The 22,220-nt window shown below is 31.6% G+C and overlaps 2 protein-coding genes and 1 pseudogene across 2 annotated transcripts; 1 reads left to right on the forward strand and 2 right to left on the reverse strand.

Moving 5' to 3' along the window:
• Nucleotides 1–516: 516 nt before the first annotated feature.
• Nucleotides 517–1,494, reverse strand: LOC110637473 (uncharacterized). Its single transcript, XM_021787587.2, has one exon. The coding sequence runs from the start codon at nt 1,447–1,449 to the stop codon at nt 697–699; it is 753 nt and encodes a 250-aa protein (XP_021643279.2). The 5' UTR covers nt 1,450–1,494; the 3' UTR covers nt 517–696.
• A 14,332-nt stretch (nt 1,495–15,826) lies between these two features.
• On the forward strand, nt 15,827–18,865 carry LOC110637452 (pentatricopeptide repeat-containing protein At2g15980-like; annotated as a pseudogene).
• Nucleotides 18,852–21,161, reverse strand: LOC110637453 (CASP-like protein 5C3). Its single transcript, XM_021787559.2, has 3 exons — nt 20,556–21,161; nt 19,217–19,349; nt 18,852–19,130 (listed from the first exon to the last, which is right to left on the reverse strand). The coding sequence occupies exons 1-3, from the start codon at nt 20,684–20,686 to the stop codon at nt 18,936–18,938; spliced, it is 459 nt and encodes a 152-aa protein (XP_021643251.2). The 5' UTR covers nt 20,687–21,161; the 3' UTR covers nt 18,852–18,935.
• Between the last annotated feature and the right edge of the window lie 1,059 nt (nt 21,162–22,220).

Raw genomic sequence — 22,220 nt, forward strand, 5'->3', positions numbered from 1 at the left:
ATATTTTAATACCATATAAAAATATAAAATTTGTAATTTAAAATTCAGGTTATTAAATAAATAATAATATTCCTTGTTAAAAATATTACAAGAAGAAAGAAAATGGCAAATATGCATGTTTACTAACGAAAAAAAAAAAACACATATGCATGAGAAATTATACAATGAATTGGTTATTCCATGTATACAACCATACATGGAATGACAAACTAATTATAGACAAATAATTAAGTTATAATGGGTCCCAAAAAAATTAATTTTATCCATATGTTAAATTTTTTTTTTTTTTTTTACAAATGATGACTATCTTTTCATACATAATTATCTTACTATGATTGGTTTGCCATTCCATATCAAATGTTGAGATGGAATCACGGTTGTACTATATAATCACTCCATATGTATAGACCCCCTCATATCCAATACTACCAAAGAGTCCCGAACAATCCCTGTAAAGATAATTAAGCAAAATTCTTATCTAAATCGAGTTCATTAGGGATTTAAAATACAAATATGTGAAACTTATGTATTTAATAGAAGAATCTCATTATACATTTTGTATCTTGATCAAATAATGGAACAAATATGGGTAAGAAAAATCCAATAATTATACTGAAAATAAAACCATTACAATTAACCAAATATTCCTTTCCCCATTAATTAATCTTTGCATTCGCATCACCCATATCATCCTCTTCAAATCAAAGACCCAATAACCCCAGCAATAATGGTGGTGGGATCACCCAGCACGGCGGAGATCACAAATTGCACAGCTAATCCAGCCATCTCACAACATTTCTGCACCTTACCCTTGCTCTTACGGTGATGGGTTTGGAGTGCATTTTTCAAGCTGGGAATTCTAGTCTCCAAATTTCTACTACCATTACCATAGCTACTACAAGTAGTATTCCCATGATGATGATCTGAGGATCTTCCAAGATAAAGACTAGCCCAATTCTCCACCAACATGTCCTTAACACAAGCCACATGAAGATTATACTTCTTGCATGAAGACCTGTAACTCCAACTCCTCCCTTTACGTCCGCATTTGTGACAAGTTGCACTCACTTTCTTATACAAATACAGCTTCACTTCTCCATCATCAAGCACCATTGGCAACTTTGCGCAACATGGATGAAGATCAAATCCACAATCTTTGCAATGGTACAGAAACCCATTGACATCCCTTTCACAAGCATTGCAGTAACGAGGCTTGTCACCTGGGGGTCGAGACAGGAACTGGAAGGAGCATTTGGTGTAGAAAGGGTGGTAGATTGAAGCAGAAGGGATTGCACAGTGCATGTGGAGATCAAAATCACACTTGGAACATTTGTAGCGAGACCCTATCCCTACTTCTTTGCATCCATCACACTTGAATGGGAATTCTGAGTACTCGAATTTCAGGGAGTGCAGGGGGTGGCTGAAGTGGGATATCTCACTGTACTTCATGGGTTTCTTGTTTCTTTTTCTTTTTCCTTCCAAGAATTGTATGTTTACGTAAATATTTATAGTGAAGGGATTAGATTTTGATGGACATTTGGATTAGGGTTGCTAATTAGGTTGTTTTTGGCGTGTACTTTAAGCCAAGTGAAAGAATATATTATGCTTGGAGTTCGAGATATATTTGTGATTGTGGTAAGTGATAGTGTGCATAGGAATCCTTATATCTACAAGTGCTAAGGGCAGACATAAGACATATATATTTTTGGGTCACGTCCCACTTGCAAGAATATATACTTAATTTTCACTTTCCAGGGCTCTAATCTCTACTATTGTTCAATGGTCATTTTGCACAATATTATTATCTTTTAGAGAGTAATTGAAAATTGGACAATATTGAAAATGACAAAAGTACCAAGCATTGAATTCCTTTAGAGATATAATGTTTTGACATATATTTATACTAAAGAAAAGAATATGAAGTTGAAATTGAATTCAGGTTTAGGTGGTCTTAATTCTATGAATAAATTTTTATACCAAGGAATATTTTCAAAATAATTGAAATTTGTTGGGATTATATATATATTGGCGTAAACAATATGAGAAGGATTAGGTACGATTTATGTTGAGGGATCAGGAACATGCCGAAAAGCCTAGGAGTTTCTTGAGAACAAGATTTTAGAATCACAACTAAATTTGATTTGATTGGAGATTAATAATTTATTTAGTCAGTAATATTCTGCGAATTTGCTCTTAATCACAGACAAAGCATCCACATGATAGCTTTAATTTTAAAATTAATTAACTGATCTTTATCTTAACAGCATAAAAAATATTTCAGGAATATTAATTGATGATGATTGTCATTTTTTCAAACATATGCTACATAGATCATCCTTGAATATCCCATGATGTGGAAGAGATCAGCAGAGAATAAATCCCATTTGTTCCAGATTTTTTTATCATTAGTCTCTTCTCTTGATAGAAATGGTGATATGGAAGAACAAATTCTTCTATCCTGATGAGAAGTTGAGAACTATTATCTACCCACCAACTTGTTCATTTTTAATATTATATCATGCAAATTCTTATTATTATTTTTTAAAATTTGTTTTAGCAATATCATCCCTTCGTATGATTATTATTTCTTCGACTAAAGTTGCCTAAGTCATAGGTGGCATCTTTGTTTTCCTCTTTGTTTTGCATTTTTCTTTCCTTCTCTCCATGGTCATGTTGCATTTTATTGAAGGAATTGATTCTTGTTGAATTGAATTAAGAAATGCTTAATGCAACTTAATTAGAAACAAGATTTTATAGTCAAGAGTATTAATTTTTAGTAGGGATTGAGAGGGAATAAGGCTTAATTAAATCTGCGTCTGTTAGATAAATGATATGTCTTCACCTTTTATTTTAAATTAGACTAGACCAAAAATATTATAATTATAATGCACGCAATTCAATAAAATCATTCAACAAGTTTCCCTTATTCTTGTTAAACTAAAGTTTGAATATGACATGCCGTATTTAATTTTTATTTTATGTAGGATGAAGAAATTAAGAATCAATAGCTTTACTACGGAAGTGATAAGTTAATAGAGGAAGGAATGACAAAGGGAAAAAGAATGTCCAAAATGACGTGAAGGGAAATAGTATTAAAGAATTTAAAAATTTTGGATATTGATGCGGATTTATGGCCTAACAAAACTGAATGAGAAAAAAAAAATCATAAAATTGATCTAACTAATTTGAGATTAATAATGCTTAATTATTGTTATTGTTTGTTGTTGTTGTAGCACAAAGAAATTAAGAAGTGGAATAGGGGAATATATAAGGGCAAGTGGGCAAGTAGCATATGTGAATAGTGTGAGGTAATTGTCAAAAAAGCCTTGACACTATATGCATATGTTTGCATGTAGCTGAAAGAATTTAAGATAGAACTTTCTTGCTTGAATGTGATTCTTCCTTTTGCATCTTCGCATTCCACATTTGCCTTTAAGCTTCTATCATTACAATTGTACTTGCCTTAAACTTATTGTCATGGTTTATCTTATATATATTTTTGATAAAAATATTATATATAATAATCTCGTAACACGTATATCTGTTTTTTTTTTTTTTTTGAATTGCCCCTAACACGTATATCAAAATCAAAATTCAAGACACTAAAAATTTGTGAAGTTTGCATTTATTCTAAGGTTTCAAACTGTGTCTAGAATTCTATTGAGACGATGATCAATTTGAAGATCAGTATTTGGCATTTCATTTTTTAGGGAATAAAAGCATTTTGTAGCATGGCGATTTGTATGCAGCTGCTTAGCCTAGCCATCAATTTAGGGAATATTCTTTCTTCTCTTTTTTTTTTTTTTAAACAAATATTTGAAAGTGATTTAGAGAGTATTTGGTTTATGAGTCTGTCAAATTGACTTACAAGTAAAAAGTCAAAAATAAATTATGCTTAGTTTAAATTATAAATTAAAAAAATTACTTAAAATCATAAGTGTCTTCTTATTTTAAAACTATTTTTTGACCAAGTGAAAAATTAAATTATCCTAATAATGTTTAAAAATATCAAAACTATTCTATTTTAACAAACACTCAATGATATATCTCCTTTGGTCATTTTGATAAATTAAATTTATTTTAAATACTTTTTAACTAAATATTTAAATTATTTTCAAATTAGTTTTAACCAAATAATTAATTACTTATTTTTAAATTAATTTATAAATTAAAAAAAATGTATTTTAAACTAAAATTTTAAAAATAAGTAATTAAACCAAACATCCTATTAATATATGCTTTATTACTTTTCCAAAAACACAATGGTCAAAAGTGACCTGCCCAACATCTTAATAAAAAAATAATAATTTTTTTATAGTTATAATAATATGGATATGAATTATAATAAGTCTGTGAATATTATTATTATCAAATTAATCTCTATATTTTAAAAAAATATTAAAATATGTTAATTTTTGTCACCGTTAATTTAAAAATTCTTTCATTCAAATTTAATTAATTATGCCATTTAAAATATGATTAAAGTGTTGGAGGGAGGGGGAGCGTGAGGCGAAATATCATCCACTAAAATTATATAAAATGCACCTGGTAATGCGCAGGAAAGATGGTGTAGTCACAATGGTCTCATTTAAGTATCACCTCCTTAAATAGCATTTCCTAGATATGCACTTCATACAATCCTAATAGAATCAAACCACTGGTAAGTACTGTCTTCCCATAATACTACCACGGTACTAAGGATTTATGCCACGAAGGCATAGATAGACAAAGTCGCCACCCGAGTAATAATCGGGACATATTCAGTGTTTCTTCGGAGGGTCATGGATGGCAACTTACTCTTTGCAGAGTTTTTACAACCGTCATTACGATAACCCGATGTCTAAGTTCGGGATAGTGGGTACGTAAGGGGAAGGTGTTAGGCACCCCTTACGCCTGGTCTAACCTTATTAATTCGAGTGTCAGTCCTCTACTAATGCTTGTAAAAGTCTTGTTTATTATTTCTTTATTAAACTTTATCCTAAAAATGTAATTCTAATCCTACACACGCAAGTAATTCACAAAATGATTATTATTTATAAATAATTTTCATGCACAAATAATTCTTATCTATGTGGTTACTAATTATTTAAATGATATTTTCCAGATGACTAAAATTAATTTATTATTGAGAATTTAATTTACAAACAAATTCAATTTCAAATAACCCTAAGTTTCTATTTAACCTAATTAATTAATTTTCATCAAGTTATCCTAAGGATAATTGAACTAAGTTAATTATGTACATGGGTAATTTATTCTAATATCACATAAGGCCCAAACAATCACAACCTAATAAAGATTTCTATCATGCAAATTTATTTTACAATTACCAAGTATTAAATTAAATTTATTTTATATGCCAATGTTAATGTAATTTACAAACAAAATTAATTTTAATTTACAAACTATTTATTTAAATTAAATACATGCAAAAGTCAGTTCAATTAAAAACAAAGTTAATTTTAATTTACCAAATAAAAACCATGTTATTACTACAATTTCATGCCAATGGTTATTTTAGGAATTTAAGATTACTTACTTGTTAGTAATTGCAGTTGCCATTGAGGCAAGCTACCCTTAAAAAATGGTCTTCTCTTCTAGTATGGCAATAATATCCCTGGCTTACTCTCGTTCAGCTCCATGTAAGCTCCACGCAAATGCCCTCTTTGGTACTTAACTTAGGGTTACTTACTAATTTTATTTGTAATAAAAATAAAAAAACTAAAAAGTAAAGAAACTAAAGAAAATAAGAAAATAATAATAACAATTCATATTGGATTCTAACTCTAGATCCTAAGGGGTTAAAATGCCTAATTAATTACAATTACTTAAGGGTCCAGGTCTTCTAACATGATCCAAACACTTCATAACACTTCTTGAATTAAGAAAACTCAGAAAAATAAATCAAATATCAATTAGAACTCAAGAACACACAAGAACATACATAAATATACAATTCTCAGATTCTGGTAGATTGATAGTAGTAAGAAATTTGATTTTTAAAAAATAGTTAGACATGCCTAAAAATCATGAAAAAATTATAAAAGATATCCAAAACATCATACAACATCATAAAATTTATAAACCAAACAAAACCTTAGCCGAATGGTCTACACAAATCATAACTTTTTCCAGTAATAGAATCACACTACTTTTTTGTAAAATTCATAACTCACCAACCATAATAGATGTGAATGCGAAACTAATTGAAAAAGATTTACATGATTCCAAACTTAATTTTAGACACAAGATTTGCACAAAAATATTAAGAAACAAGGGAGATATGGGCTCCACAAGTCGGATATCTTGCAAATTGGATTTTACAGGAACCCTAAATTTAAATATCCATAACTTATAAAATATAAAAGCTTTTTTAGTGATTCTTGAACCTAAAATTAATAGAATTTCGTGTAGAATATGAATATAATTTTTACAAATTTTTTTCAAATTCAGAAAATAACAAAAAATAATAATAATGCGAGAGATAGAAAACTGAACAAGTGCAGAGTTATATATCCCCTTCAATTAAACATGATTACATAATCTATATGAACATACAAAATAAATTAAAAACAAGGAATATAGAATTAAACATTACATGAAGTAGATCTTGAAAAGAAAATAAAAGAACTAACCTTCAAGAAATATCACAAGAAAGAAAGAACTAAAAGAAATTTTGACTATTTCTCTCTTTAAATTTTTTTTCCTTTTATTTTTGTCTTCTCCTCCTCCCCATGGGACCCAATTAAACTTAATTAGGTATATTTAAAAACTACACATATTAAATTTAAATAAAACAAAATTTTATTTAAATTTAATTAAATTAATTTCCCCAAAAAACATATTATTATTTTTTTTTTCAAGATCATTCCACGAAATTAATAATTCAGCTCTATGCCTCCAATTATATCTTACAGTCATATAATTTTTCATTATCGGGTTTCCCACACCTCAATTCACATAGTCATCACAAAATAAGGGTCTACAGTTTGCCCCCCACTTTGGCGAAAGTTGAAATCAATGCGAAAGCATTGCTCAAGTTTCGTCAAAGTGAAACTCAATCTTCTAATAACTATGAAACATTGGTTATGAGGCTCGAGTACATCTTGCTCGATCGACATTCTCTATGTTATGAGACTAGCTACGGTTTCATAACCGTGATAATTGTGTCATGTGAAAATCGAGTGTATCTTGCTTTGTCGACACACTCTATATCATGAGACTAGCTACGGTCTCATGATAATGGCAACTATGTGACTTGAAATGTTGTGGATTTGTATTTAGAACCACAGTCCTAAACTGCCTATGTATTCTCCACGCTATCCTAAGGAAGAATCAAACTCATTCATAGTTCGACACTTAAAACTGTGGTGATGTATGTTATTCTACGCCTTACACACCTACAGGTGACATGCTGATGCGTGTTCTTCTACGCCTTACACAACTATGCCATGTACCCTAAACAACGTCTAAGGACTTACCAAAAATATCTGTCTTAAAATGTTGTGGGTTCGTATTTAGGATCGCAGTCCTAAACTACCTACGTATCCCTCTCGCTATCCTGAGGAAGAATCAGACCCCCTCGTAGTTCGACACTTAAAACTGTGGTGATGCATATTCTTCTATGCCTTACACACCTACAGGTGACATGTTGATGCTTGTTCTTCTACACCTTACACAACTATGCCATATGCCCTAAACAACGTCTAAGGACTTACCAAAAAATATCTATTTCCTGATTTGAAAAAATTAGGATGACTGGGTCTCAGAATACTTTTTGTGATTTTTGTGCTTCTTGTATACTACTTTCTATCATGGGCATGCTAATTTTGCTAGAGATTCTAAAAAAACTTAGTCCTCTGGAGGACCTCTTTTTGGAAAAACTTTCTTATAACTTCAAAATTTTTTAGAAAAACTGTTCACCAAAAAAGACTTTCTTAAGGTCACAATATAATTTTCCTCTGATTTTTCTTTTTCTTCTCTCCCCCCCCCCCCCTTGGTTTCTGCTTTGTCTCATTTCTCTTCCATGAACTCCATTTTCTGTGCCCTAACTTTTGCCTGAAATGCCCTTTTGGGTTTTTATCTCAGCGGGCTTGCTCTAACTTTTGCCTAAGCAGCCCTTTTGGGTTTTCCACCTAGGGAGCTCCTTTTTTTTCTCACTTTTTTTTTTTGTGAAATTGGACAATTGTCTGGGCATTCATATCAAGCATCTATTCTGTCATGCTCACAAGGCATAGATTAAATGAAAATAATGCCATTCAATTACTTAATCATTTGATGTATCCCTTAAGATATAAACATTCACAATCATAATTAAATATAACTTATTCCTAGTTAATGCAATAAAAACTTCTTTATTTATTCAGGTACACCATTACTCTCTCTTACATTTAGTTTTGCTAAATTTTCAACATTCCAAAGTTAGAAATAAGCTTTATAACCTGCTGAATAGCCTTTTCAGGTTTTCCATCCAGATCTTCTCTCATCTCTCCTTTTGCCTAGACCACCTTTTGCAGGTTTTTAATCTAACATTTTTTTCTTTTCTTTTTTTTTCTTTGACCCTTACTTTTTTCTAAACTGTCTTTTGCAGGTTTTCAGCCTAGCGAGCCTGTCTCACATAAAGTACTATTTTAGCCTGTCTAAATTGACTAGTTCTTAAAATTCATTCCCATCCAGGTTTGATATTCTTATAGTAGAAAGATCTTTTTTACTATGTATGGACCATCCTAGCTTGGGTTAAACTTTTCTCTTAAATCAAAAGGGATGGGCCGAGCTTGTTTTAAAACCATATCTCCCTCTTTGATCTTTCTTGGCTTCACCTTCTTATTAAAGGCTCTAGCTATATTCTTCTGATAAGCCTGCATATGATACAAGGCCGACATCCTCTTTTTATCAATCAAAGCTAGTTCTTCATATCTCTTCCAGACCCACTCATTTTCTAGGATCTTAGCTTCTAGCATCACTCTTAAAGATTTGACCTCTTGCTTAATGGATAGCACTACTTTAGTGTAATACACTAAAGAGAATGGGGTTGCCCTCGTGGATATCCTTGTAGTACTATGATAACCTTAAAGAACATAAGGGAGTTTTTCAGGCCAAACCTTATATGTTTTGAACTCTTTTTTTTTTCCAACTAGAACCTTTCCATTCATATGGGGACTACACATTCCTGCATGTACTTCTTTCATTATTTGCTCAGCCTATTTTTCTATCACACATAAGAGTTTGTAGAATTACCCTCAAGCTAAAGTAAGTTGAGTGGCTAATCTATGAATTGTTGTTCTATCTTTTTTATTGGCTGATTACGAGTATTCTCTCACTTTCAGAGACCTCCTTATGTCTTCATACCATTTTCCTTCTCCCTCTAGGTCCACATGTGCTACTACTAATCTTTCATAGCATGAAATTTTACTCTTCATTAGGATAACTAGCTAAGTCAAATTTTGATTACTCTTTTCCTATGGGCACACCAGCATGGCTTGGGAATCGGCCATCTGATTTTAAGCTCGAGGCATGTGCTTCTTGGTACTTTGTTAACAAGGCCATAAATTTATCTCTTTCTTATTGGGTTAAATCTTCAGCTAACTTAATATTTTTAGGATTATTTGGTGTACCTAAATTAATAGAGATTGATTTTAATGCATTAACAAAAATACATTCTAAATGATTATGAATGCCATGCATATGCCCATTAGAATAAACATCAAACAAGTAAGCAGAAGGATTGGTCATATTATTGATCTTCGCCTTAAAATCACCGTCAAGTATATCAGAAATGGAAACTTCAGTATCACTACTGTGAGCATTATAAAAGACAGACTCAAACTTAGGGATGTAGCTTTAGGTGCTTAGCTTTCCATGCAGTTCTTAGATCAATAGTGCTAATTTTCTACTCTAATTCTTTCACTTGTGATAACCCCTAATCATATGTCAAGGCAATTGTGTCCTCTTTCAAGAACTTAGGAGGCTTTGGCTCTTCTACCTCTTCTGTTGACTCATAGCCCAAACCATGACTCGTGATCTGCCCCTTCATCTCAAGAAAAGTCACCAGACCATCTATACTTTCTCCTAGGCCTATGCTAAGAAAAAACTTCATCTCTTTCTTCATAGTAGCCACTTTTAGATCCATCTAGTTTTTATAGATCCCAACAACTTGAAAATTAGACACTAGTGAAACTGAACCATCTAGTTGTAATGCAACTATCTCCTCATCAGAATTAGTCCAGACATCCAAAGGACCCTCATCATAGCTAGAATTATCACAAATATCAACAACCATTATAGATTGAGGTTCATTGGTCTTTTGGATGGGTTGGATAGGTTCATTGGGCTTTTGGATGGGTTGGATAAAGTCAATAATTCTGTTAGGATTATTTGGGGTGATGGAGATCATGTAGAGACCTTGTGTAGGTGGAAATTTTGGTTAGGCATAGGGCTAGTGTGGGTTTTTTTTTTGGTTGATTTTTTGGGTCAAATATCCTTTTGGCATCAATTAGGTCTTAGATATCATGCTTAAGTTGAAAGCATCAGTCGGTGTCATAATTGTGGGCTTGGTAGAATCAACAACATTGGTTGATATCATAGCTAGGTGGGAGTGGATTTGGTAGTGGTCTGGGTACTAAGAGCTATAGAAGGTCTTGAGCTTTGAGACGCTCCGAAACTTTGGATAAGGGTTGGCTGAATTGGAAAAATCTCCTTGGGGTGCGAGACACAATTTGAACCTTAATAACTTTAATGTCACTTAATTTGCCTATCTCGGGGCCTCTTTCTAAAATTGACCATAATTTTCTCTTCTAGCTCAAACATCTTGGCGTTCAATATTTCATCAAGCACAACCATTGTTTCTTCCATCTTAAGTAGTGCAGGTGAAATCCTTACTAGTCTTTTCCCTTCCTTAACTCAAGTGACCTGATTGGAAGTCTTTTTGGTGTGTTTCGAGGCTATGTTTGCTCAAAAAAAATAGGATTTTAGGGTTAACCTAAACATGCTATGTGCATGAATACAATGCATGAATGGACCCTTTTTTTTTTTTTTTTGCCTTTACTTTTACAAAACCAAAACCGAACCATACCAATAGCATCGAAACTAAACCAAAACCAAACTGTATAAAATGAACTAAGATCGGACCAAAGACTGAATAAAAAACCAAAAAGAATGTCTCCATAACTGAATCTTCGCCCCCTTATACCTTCAACTCTCACGTGTAGGGTAGGAAAAAAAATTCTATCCTAGGCTACGGTATACTAGACGTATCAACAGGGGGTGGTCCAGAATGACCTTTCCTTCATAAACAAATGATTTATATCCTTAAAGTTTAACCATAAGTAAGCATCCTCTTACTTAACATGAGTTTTAAAATGGACTTGGGCCTATACACACATTGGGTTTATGCATAGGCCTAGGTTCATCTCAACTACCACTAGAACTTATAATTTGAACAGTAAGGTTATAAATCCAGCGCAATAAAAATTTACGAGGTACCTAGGGCTAAAATCTATGGCCCATGGGCTTTATCGGGTAGGAAAAGGGTCACCCATGCGAGAGCTTGTCCATTAAGCACAACGGCCAGAGCTGTGGCTCTTTTATATACTCGAAGGTACAGGCATGGGGTGCTAGCACGCACCAATTTGTCATAGCTTGAGTGGAACTATGGTTTCCTTGGCTAGTACCAGCGGAGCTAAAAAGGGTAAGGGTGATCCGTGTGATAGTGTAGTGCAATGTAAAAAGTTTAACAGAGAAATAATATTAGACTAATAAAAACATGTTGGAGAAATTATCCATTTAATCCCCAGTGGAGTCGCCATACTGTTAGAGGGGGGGCATGAGGCGAAATATCATCCACAAGAATTATATAAAATACATCAGATAATGCCCAAGAAAGATGGTGAAGTCACAATTATCTCATTAAAGTACCACCTCCTTAGACAGCATTTTCTAGACATGCACTTCATACAATCCTAATAGAATCAAACCACTGGTAAGTACCGTCTTCTCATAACACTATAACCATACTAAGAATTTATGCCATGAAGGTATAGATAGATAGGAATTACCACTCAGGTAATAACCGGGACATATTCAGTGTTTCTTTCGAGGGTCATAGATGGCAACTTACTAATGTTTCTAAAAGTCTTGTTTATTATTCCTTTATTAAACTTTATCCTAAAAATGCAATTCTAATCCTACATACGCAAGTAATTCATAAAATAGTTATTGTTTACCAATAATTTTCATGCACAAATAATTCCTATCTATGGGGTAATTAATTATTTAAATGATATTTATCATATGACTAAAATTAATTTATTATTGAGAATTTAATTTACAAATAAATTCAATTTCAAATAACCCTAAGTTTTTATTTAACCTAATTAATTAATTTTCACCAAGTTACCCTAAGGATAATTGAACTAAGTTAATTATGTACATAAGTAATTTATTCTAATATCACATAAGGCCCAAACAATCACAACCTAATAAAAATTTCTAACATGTAAATTTATTTTACAATTACCAAGTATTAAATTAAATTTATTTTACATGCCAAGGTTAGTTTAATTTACAAACAAGATTAATTTTAATTTACAAAATATTTATTTAAATTAATTACATGCAAAAGTCAGTTCAATTAAAAACAAAATTAATTTTAATTTACCAAATAAAAATCCTATTATTACTACAATTTCATGCCAATGGCTATTATAGGAATTTAGGATTATTTGTTCGTAATTGCAGTTGCCATTGGTGCAAGCTACCCCTAAAAAATGGTCTTCTCTTCTAGTATGGTAATGATATCCCTCGCTTACTCCCGTTTAGCTCCATGTAAGCCCTACGCAAATGCCTCTTTGGTACTTATCTTAGGGCTACTTACTAATTTTATTTGTAATAAAAATAAAGAAACTAAAAATTAAAGAAAATAAGAAAATACTAATAACAATTCATATTGGATTTTAACTCTAGTATCCTAAGGGGTTAAAATGCCTAATTAGTTACAACTACTTAAGGGTCCAGGTCTTCTAACATGATCCAAACACTTCATAACACTTCTTGAATTAAGAGAACTCAAAAAAATAAATTAAATATCAAGTAGAACTCAAGAACACACAAGAATATACATAAATATACAATTCTCAGATTCTGACAGATTGATAGTAGTAAGAAATTTAATTTTTAAAAAATAGTTAGACATGCCTAAAAATCATGAAAAAATTACAAAAGATATCAAAAACATCATACAATATCATAACATTTATAAACTAAACAAAACTCTAGCCGAATAGTCTACACAAATCGTAACTTTTTCTAGTAATAGAATCGTACTATTTTTTTGTAAAATTCATAACTCACCAACCATAATAGATGTGAATGCGAAACTAATTGGAAAAGATTCACAAGATTCCAAACTTAATTTTAGATACTAGATTTACACAAAAATATTGAGAAACAAAGGAGATATGAGCTCTACAAATCGAGTATCTTGCAAATCGGATTTTACAGGAACCCTAACTTCAAATAGTCATAACTTATAAAATATAAAGTTTTTTTAGTGATTCTTGAGCTTAAAATTAATAGAATTTCGTGTAGAATATGAACATAATTTTTACAAATTTTTTTCAAATTCAGAAAATAATGAAAAATAATAAAAATACAAGAGACAGAAAATTGAACATGTACAGAGTTGTGTATCCCCTCAAATTAAACATGATTACATGATCTATATGAACATACAAAATAAATTGAAAACAAGGAACATAGAATTAAATATTACATGACATAGATCTTGAAAAGAAAATAAAAGAACTAACCTTCAAGAAAGAAAGAACTAAAAGAAATTTTGACTATTTCTCTCTTTAAATTTTTTTTTCTTTTTTTTTTGTCTTCTCCTACTCCTCCCTTTTTTTTTTTTTCCAGTATGATATTTATAGGGTTTTGGAAGAGAGGTGTGACAGGGTTTGGAGTCATGGAATGATAAATTTTAAATAACTTAAACAATTAAGATTACAGAATTTGGGTGAGACTGAGATATAGAGAAGGTGTTTCAACTAATAAGAAGAGAGGGAAAGGGAAAGGGAAAGGGGAAGGCACCAATAGGGAGTGAGGAATAGGTGTGGTAGGATTTGAAGTCTTAGTGTGATTAGGTTCAGATAACTTAAACAACTGGAATTGAGGACTTTGAATGAGACTGGGATATGGGTGAGGTGTTCCAACCAACAGGAAGAGAGGGAAAGAGAGTGGTACCAATAGGGAGTGAGGAAGAGAGTGGGGCCAAAGGGAGAGAGAGAGTTTGTATGGGAGAGGGATAGAGAAAAAGATATTTTTTTTATTTTAATTTTTAAAAAATAAATTAAATGGGTTCTATTTAACTTTCTTAGGCCCATGTGACCCAATTAAACTTAATTAGGTACATTTAAGAACTATCCATATTAAATTTAAAAAATATATATATTTAAATTTAATTAAATTAATTTTCCAAAAAAACATATTATTTTTTTTTTCAATATCATGCCACGAAATTAATAATTTAGCTCTATGCCTCTAATTATATCTTACAGTTATATAATTTTTCATTATCGAGTTTCCTACAGTCTCAATACACATACTCATCACAAAATAAGGATCTACACAAAGGAGGTAAAATTGTTTGCATCTAAAATCACCCTCAATCAATAAATCAACAAAACGTTGCATTTTTGTTTCCTTTGGTTCTCTATTTTCCTTTCTTCCATTTCAGTCCATAGATACCCATTGCAGCTCTTCCCCGCTCAAGCCACAACGCCACCACAAATCCAATAAAACTCAAGAGCCATCACCATTGTCCATACACAACACACAACCACCACTATCCACCACCCACTAAATTGATTGAATTTAGATGGAGGGGACTTTCGATTAACGGTGACAAAAGTACCTAGAGAGAGATCTGATTGTAATTGACGTTTAAATTTTATTTTTCTTACTTATCATTTCAATACGAAATTTTAATTCTAAAATGTATAATTTATTATTAATATATATTAATAAAATTTTATAATTAAAAATTAATTAATAAAAATCTTTTATTTCTTTTTATTATTTATAGCATCTTTTTCTTTTGGCAAATTACAAAAATAAGTCGAATCTTTTCATATTTTAACATTTAAATTTTAGCAAAATTAGTTAAATTTTTAAAAATTGTTAAAATTTTATCAAATTTTCATTAATCGAATTCGAATTTCATTTCTCAACTTAGTTTATAATTGCCGTTAAAGATTTAACTTTACCATATTTATCAACTCTTTTATAATTTCATTTTGATAATCATTAGCATTAACTAGTAATGAAATTTAGTGATAGTGAAGAGAGATAGTGCGTAAGTAAAATCATTCAATTTGACAAAATGCATAATAATTTTGATATACCATCGATATCAAAAGAAGGTTTGAGAGTAGTTAATTGTGGTGGTAAGGTTGTATTAGCAAGAAAATAAAGTGAAAAAATATGTTAAAAAATTGAATAAAATTATAATAATTTTATAAAAAATTCAAAAAATTAGATAACATTTTTATAAAATCTGAATATCTGATTAGTTAAAATGATTTAAACATTTGGATTAAATTAAAAAATACGAAAATATTTGGCTTATTTTTGTAATAAGCCTTTTCTTTTTTTTTTTTTTAATTTGAGGTCACAATATGTGAGGTGATATTGTTGGTGGCTTGGGCTTAAACAATACTGAAGTTCCAACAAATATAATGGGATTATGGGCTAGTCTGGGCTTGGATGAGTCCGGCCCATTTTGGATCAAATCTTTCAGTTGTTGCAGTTGCAGAGCATCATCGTCTTCGCGGCAAGTGATGTCGTCATGCCAATGGTAGCTCCAATTCTATAACGCGTCCCTCTCTTTTCTTGAAAACCCTTAAAGCCCAATTCTCTGTACTCCTTCTCCTCCCAATAGCCTCCACCTGCCGATCAACCCCCTTTAGTCTCCGCCGTCGTTTTACTCCTTATCTACCACCGCTCCAAGTCCCGATGGACCCATCTCTACTCTCTCCCTTCCTCCACCAACACCCTCACTCGTACCCACTTTTCCCAAATCGCTATTCTCCTGAAATTGAATCCCCACCTTTCCCTTCGCTTCTTCATCTTCACTCTACACAACTCTTTCTGCTCCCATAAGCTCTACTGCTACTCCATCATCATCCACATTCGCCACCAGGCTCGCCTTAAGGCCCGGGCCCAGTCTGTTATCCGGTCTGCTCTTGCCTCACCCGTGTTGTTTGATCAGAGTGATGCACCGGTGAAATTCTTTGAAGTGCTAGTGAAAACGTATGTGGAATGCGATTCTGCTCCGTTTGTGTTTGTTATGTTGATAAAATCTCGTCTTGAGTTGCAAATGATTGATGGATCAATCGAGATTGTGAGAATGTTGACGCTCGTGGGATTTGCACACGAATTGATTCTTGTAATTCGTCGATTTTGTTGGGTTTCAAGGTGTAAAGGGTCAGTTGCTGTTTATGTCTTTATAGCTGTTTGTGCGGAAGGGAAGAAGTCATGGGAGGAAATGCAAGCAAGGAGAATAAAGCCTGATGTTGTGGCTTCTGATACTGTCATTGCTGGTTTTGGCAAGACTGGGGAGAAAGCTGAGGAGATTTTGAGAGAAATGGAATTGAGTGGAGTAGAAAGTACTTGCATGATTACTTTTGAGCACCTAATAATGGCTACTGTAGAGTTGGTGATGTTGATTCAGCCATTATTGTCTACAAAGATATGTAGGAAAGATTTTAGACCTGAAGCTTCCACAATGATTTGTTGATTGAAGGGCTTTGTGAGAAGAAAAAAAGAAGCTTTAGAGATTATGAGGATTACAATGAGAAATGTTAGTTTTCATTCAAATGGGAAGAGTTATGAGATATTGATTAAGGCTTATGCGAGGATGCAAGGCATAAGAAGCATTGAAGCTTCAGGCCAAAGATGGCAGGCAAATGGTTTGTCAAAATTCAAAGATTTATGATGCTTTTATTAAAGGATATATGAAGTTACGAAATGGGGAAATGGCAGCAATGTTGAAGAGGGAAATGTCTGAAGCTCAAAAGTGGCAGGAAGAGAATTAAATGTTTATTATCGACAAGCTGGAACCTAACTCCAGCCATTTTAATAGGACGGGTGCATACCCAACACAGATGTTTGAGAGTTTTTAGCCCGGTGTATTTGCTGCCTTGCCGCTCATCTTTCAACGAGGTAAAATGAAAGATGATGAACTACTCAATATCGTTGTAAATGATTGATCAATATGCCTGTTTCTTTAAATTTTCTTCATTATCTGTATTAGCATATTTTGTCGCTGCCTCAAGGGCAAATAGCTTATCCTATGGCCATCAAATTGTGTAGGAACTGTTTGCAACTACTGTTCTTCTAGCAATTCATTGTGCATACATGCTGTGGAATTCCAGCACCTTTTTAGGTGACGCATGTTAGAAATCTATCAATTTCTTCGCAGCCATTTGCCCCTAATCAACCAGGGTTTGTATATATTTCTCTGGTATAATGATTTTTGATACTTGTGAAATCATTTGGCATGAGTTAACTGATATACAAGTGTCTTTAACTTGAAAATTTATTATTATTATTATTTTTCCTTTTGCTTTCCTCCTCTTAATCTTCATTTGGCTTGAGGTCGAGTTGCAAAATTTAATTCTTCAATCTCCAGAAGAATGGCCAAGGTGTTGTATGAGCCCTCCACTGCTTGCTCTGCATTTTTTTCCCATTTTGTAAATTTTCTTTTAGTATTTTCCTAATTATTTCATAATTACTATTTCTCTTCTTCACTAGTTACTGTATGCTCTCGCCAACTGCATATAAAACTTCCCACTGCTAAGAATTAAAATTTTATGGGAATTTAATTTATCAATTTTTATATTTAAAATGAAAAATTTTAATTTTTTTAATTTATAAAAAAATTATCTTAAAAAAAATAAAAATTATAATTATACGAGAATTTAATTAAATTCTTTTTAACTCTTCTTTTATTTTTGCTTTTCTCTCGCTCTACTATTGTCTTCAACTCTCCCCTTTTCTCTCTGGCCAAACAATATCTTTCCCTAACGATTTCCTTCTCTATCAATGCACTTATTTCTTTGTCCATGATGGGTGCTACTGTTGTATCATCATTCATAACTAAGTTGGGGGAAAACCAACTCAGTGAATATAAAATCAGAGCCATAAATAATAAAAAATGGTTGACAAGATATCACTTCATGAAATACTCAACTCAACTAAGCCATATCCCCCACGGAGTCAGGAAAATTTGTTTAGAGGGCCAATATTATATATAAAAATTAATTTAAAAAATAATTTACACTTATTATCTATATGTTTTGAGGAGATCATATTATATATTTCTTTTTTTTTTTTAGCAAAAAGATAATTTTCATTCATAAATATCCATATATAGAATGTCTTTAGAAATATCTGAGTCTCATTACTTGAAACAATTATTTTTTCTTTTTTAAAAATTTTTTTATTAAACATGCTATTTTCTTGTTGCAGACATCAAGATTGAAATGGCCATTTCCGGCTCATTTCAGCAGAGGAAATCCATGAAGTTCTGCTTCCTGCTGGAGAAATGACAAAACAACAGAGATAAAGAGGAGCTATAAAGAATTGGAAGGTGATTCTTTGCCGGCTCAAGTTACGTTATTTCTTTGTAGGTTAATCGGATGCTAAGGGGAAGGTAATCCTCCATCCAGTTGTAAATGAAATGATGGGTTGTTAAATTGGATGTTGAGAAGAAGACAATTCTCCAAATTAAACAGTTTAGATAAGTTGCGTATTCCTCATGTATTTTCATGTATTCTAATGTTAATGTGATGATTTAAGTTGCTTTAAACTGCAAGTCCACAAATTTGTCAATCTTTATGAATACACAAATCCAAAAACATCAAAAACCATCCTGAAAATCACAAGGAGGGGAGTAACCAGAGATTGAACAGAGATGAAGACATGGAAAAAAACCAAGACAAGAATGCCATTGCAGCAGATATTTGATATCTACTGCAAACCCTTGGAGGGCAATATGACCTATCAGCATGGAGCAGGAGATCCACAACACTAGCTGTTGAGCATGCAGCAGCTAGAATAAGAATTGATAAAACCTGCCATGCATGAATTTTGTTACAGATAGTTGCCAACAGATGTTTATCTGGTTTCAGATGAATCACAATAATACTCTAAATCTTACCCAGTCTCCGATGATAATAGTCAGCAGTATTCCGGGCTGCCGGATAGGGCATTTTACCAAAACACAGTATCCGTCAACGATTGCTAATGTGAAACTCCATGGAATTGCCAAACCCATGATTGTAACTAGATAGCTGAAGAGCAAGCATGTTAAAAAAAGTTACAATCATTTTACCAAGAAAGGATATTAAAGCAACGCAAACATGAATGGAGTTATTTTGCAGACTGCGAGATGTCGGGCTTGAATCTAATTCAAAGCAAAAAAAAAAAGGAAAAAGCAACACCAACATGACAAGCTTCTTGATGGTTAATTTGGCTCACTTTTTAAAAGCTTATTTGGCATTGTTGTTAGAACTGTTATTAAGAAAATTATTTTTTTAAATATACTAGTTAAGAGTATTAAAAATAATTAAAAATTAAATTTAATAAATTTTAGTCATAAAAATACTAAAATAACAAAATAATTTTTTTTAAATTGCTTTTTTAAGGCCATTTAAAATGGTACTTTTGTTTAGAAGAACAGTTTTCGCCCTTCAGCAGTGCCAAATAAGCACTAAGAAGTGTTTCTTACAGCTTTGGGTCTCAAAACTAGTTCTTGCCCAGAAGAGAAAACCAGCTCAAACAGAGAGGGACAATTGTAAAACTCATCTAGAATTGTAGGCATTTATTTCATCTCAGATCTTAGGCTTTTGCTGAGATGTAATAGAAGATAGAAAATGGAAAAATTATTGGGAATTATTCTAGCTTGCAGATGCAACGATACTAGCAGCAGAATATATGGAAAATGAGGGAATAACAAATCCATTTTGATCTCATCATACCCTTGCTCAGGGTACAGAAAGAGAAAAAAACTAAGAAATCCAACAAATTCTTGATCATCATCTTCTGGAAAATATTTGGCGGCAGGAGGAATTGAATTTTTTTTTTCTTTCATCTATAGCTGCTTCACTGAACAGCAAATAGTGCAAGAACTTTGATTTCTTGAGTTAAAATTTTGCAACTTAAACAAAATTCTCTTACTATTTTATAAAAAATTTAAAATAATAAGTTGTTCTCAATTCAGCCTGCAATTAAGCTCACGTAAAATCATGGAACTGAATTTAATTTAGGAGGAATCCCATAATCTGATTTTGGGATTCAATTTGGAAATGAATTATACAGAATATGTTACCTTTATGATATTAAACATGCATTATTGCACTACCAAATTCAAAACAACAGCAGAACCGGAAGAACAGGAAAAGAAAAAAGAAGAGAAAAAGGGATTCCACTAGATCAAACCTTCCACAATTCTAATAAAATTGTCTTTGCTTATCAAAAAAAAAATTGAAAAAGATTACCAGAAGGCAGTGTAGCTGTAGAATTGAACACCCAAAGACATGAAAAAGAGAGAAGCACAAGAGAAGATGGTTTGGGCCAATCTCAAAGAGAAGCTAGCGCTGGTTCCAATTGAGCCCGGTATATCATCCATGGCCTTTGTTGCATGGAATCTTCTTCCTCTGTTATTATTTCTTCTTGGATTGCCTCCTCCTTCAGGCTCATCTTAGCCCCTTCAGTTGCCACAAACTTTTCATCACCTACAATCAACCCTGTATTTCAATTATCCAAGATTCATCAAACAAAATATGCCAAAGATTTGAGTGACATTCTTGGCCTTTTCTTGGAAAAACTATGGAAGTGAAAGTTAGAAAACTCTGAGAAATGGCTAGAAAGAGAGAGAGAGAAAGTGAAGTTGCAGTAATAGGTGAGGGGATTTAGAGACTTGTGGAGGTTGATTTTGGGTTATTAATTTGACCAATAATAAATGTTAATAATAAAAAAAGTTTGGCCTTAATTATAGTGTAGGAATTTGATCCTTGGCCTTCTTGGTTTTGGTTAGTGGGTAACACGTTTTAGAATAAATCTGACTGGAAAATGTTGCTATGGCTGTGATTGAGAAGAGATTTGCAGGTTGCTTTTACTTTCTGACTCTATCAAACCTGTAAATTGGTTTCTAAGCAACATGACTTTTTTTTTTTTTTCTAATTTTTGTCATACAAATGACAAAATTGAGACATCACAATTTTAAAAATGTTTTCAATATCACTAAATTAAAGTCTATTTTGATTAACTCTCATTAATAATATTTATTTAAATTTCATCACAAAAATTAAACAATATTTAAACTCAATTTATATTAATTAAAAGAGTTACTTAAAAAAATAAAATAAAATAAAATATTAACATCCATCTTTCTCTTTTATTTCTAATGTTAAAAAAAAGTTACTAAAATCTCCATTATAATCAAATTTTATTCCATTGGCCTATTTTAATATAAAGATCTATGCCCACTTTGTTTTTTTTTTTTTTTTTTTTTTTTTTTTTTTACTTGTGTAATGTAAGATGACAAATTATGATTGAATTGTACCATATAATATTGTTATTTTCGTAAACTTAGAAATATAGTATGAGAGATACATTTTACGCCACCTCAATTATATTATACCTAATTACAATACTTTCATGATGAATAAAGAAAGAATTGTTTATGTTTTTCATATTAATTTTGTTATAATTTTTTCAATAATAGACTTCATCGAGACAAGATATGAGTTAATTTAGATAAAAATACATAAATCTTCTATAATCATGCTACATAAATTTTTTATAATCATGCTAATTGCTATACAAATTTCCTATAATCATACTAATTGCTGTAATTATGCTAATAATATATATGAAAAATTGACAAAACATGTATACGATAGCATTAGTAATGATATAAAATTTTTTTTTTTATAGTTTTAAGGTATTAAATTTTATCAAATCTAATTAAAAATATTTATTTTTATTTTTTTATAATGTTTTATTATTTATTTTTTATATATCGATAAAAAAAAAATTTTTTTACATCTTTTTTTACATCCACCATTCCATTGTTTACTCCTCAAAATTCAATTTAAAAACAAATATGATCAACATTAAAAATCCAGCTAGAAAATCATGACAATTCCTTCAATATCTTT

The sequence above is a fragment of the Hevea brasiliensis genome, chromosome 18 (genome assembly GCF_030052815.1).
Source record: "Hevea brasiliensis isolate MT/VB/25A 57/8 chromosome 18, ASM3005281v1, whole genome shotgun sequence".
NCBI classification, from domain to species: Eukaryota; Viridiplantae; Streptophyta; class Magnoliopsida; order Malpighiales; family Euphorbiaceae; genus Hevea; species Hevea brasiliensis.

What these genes read in the sequence shown, in the direction of transcription:
- LOC110637473 (XM_021787587.2), bottom strand. Translation starts at nt 1,449, where the DNA reads ATGAAGTACAGTGAGATATCCCACTTCAGCCACCCCCTGCACTCCCTG.
- LOC110637453 (XM_021787559.2), bottom strand. Translation starts at nt 20,686, where the DNA reads ATGGATGATATACCGGGCTCAATTGGAACCAGCGCTAGCTTCTCTTTG. An exon ending in TACAGCTACACTGCCTTCTG is followed by an intron (nt 19,350 to 20,555) that starts GTAATCTTTTTC and finishes CTTGCTCTTCAG; the next exon opens with CTATCTAGTTACAATCATGG. An exon ending in CTATTATCATCGGAGACTGG is followed by an intron (nt 19,131 to 19,216) that starts GTAAGATTTAGA and finishes CATGCATGGCAG; the next exon opens with GTTTTATCAATTCTTATTCT.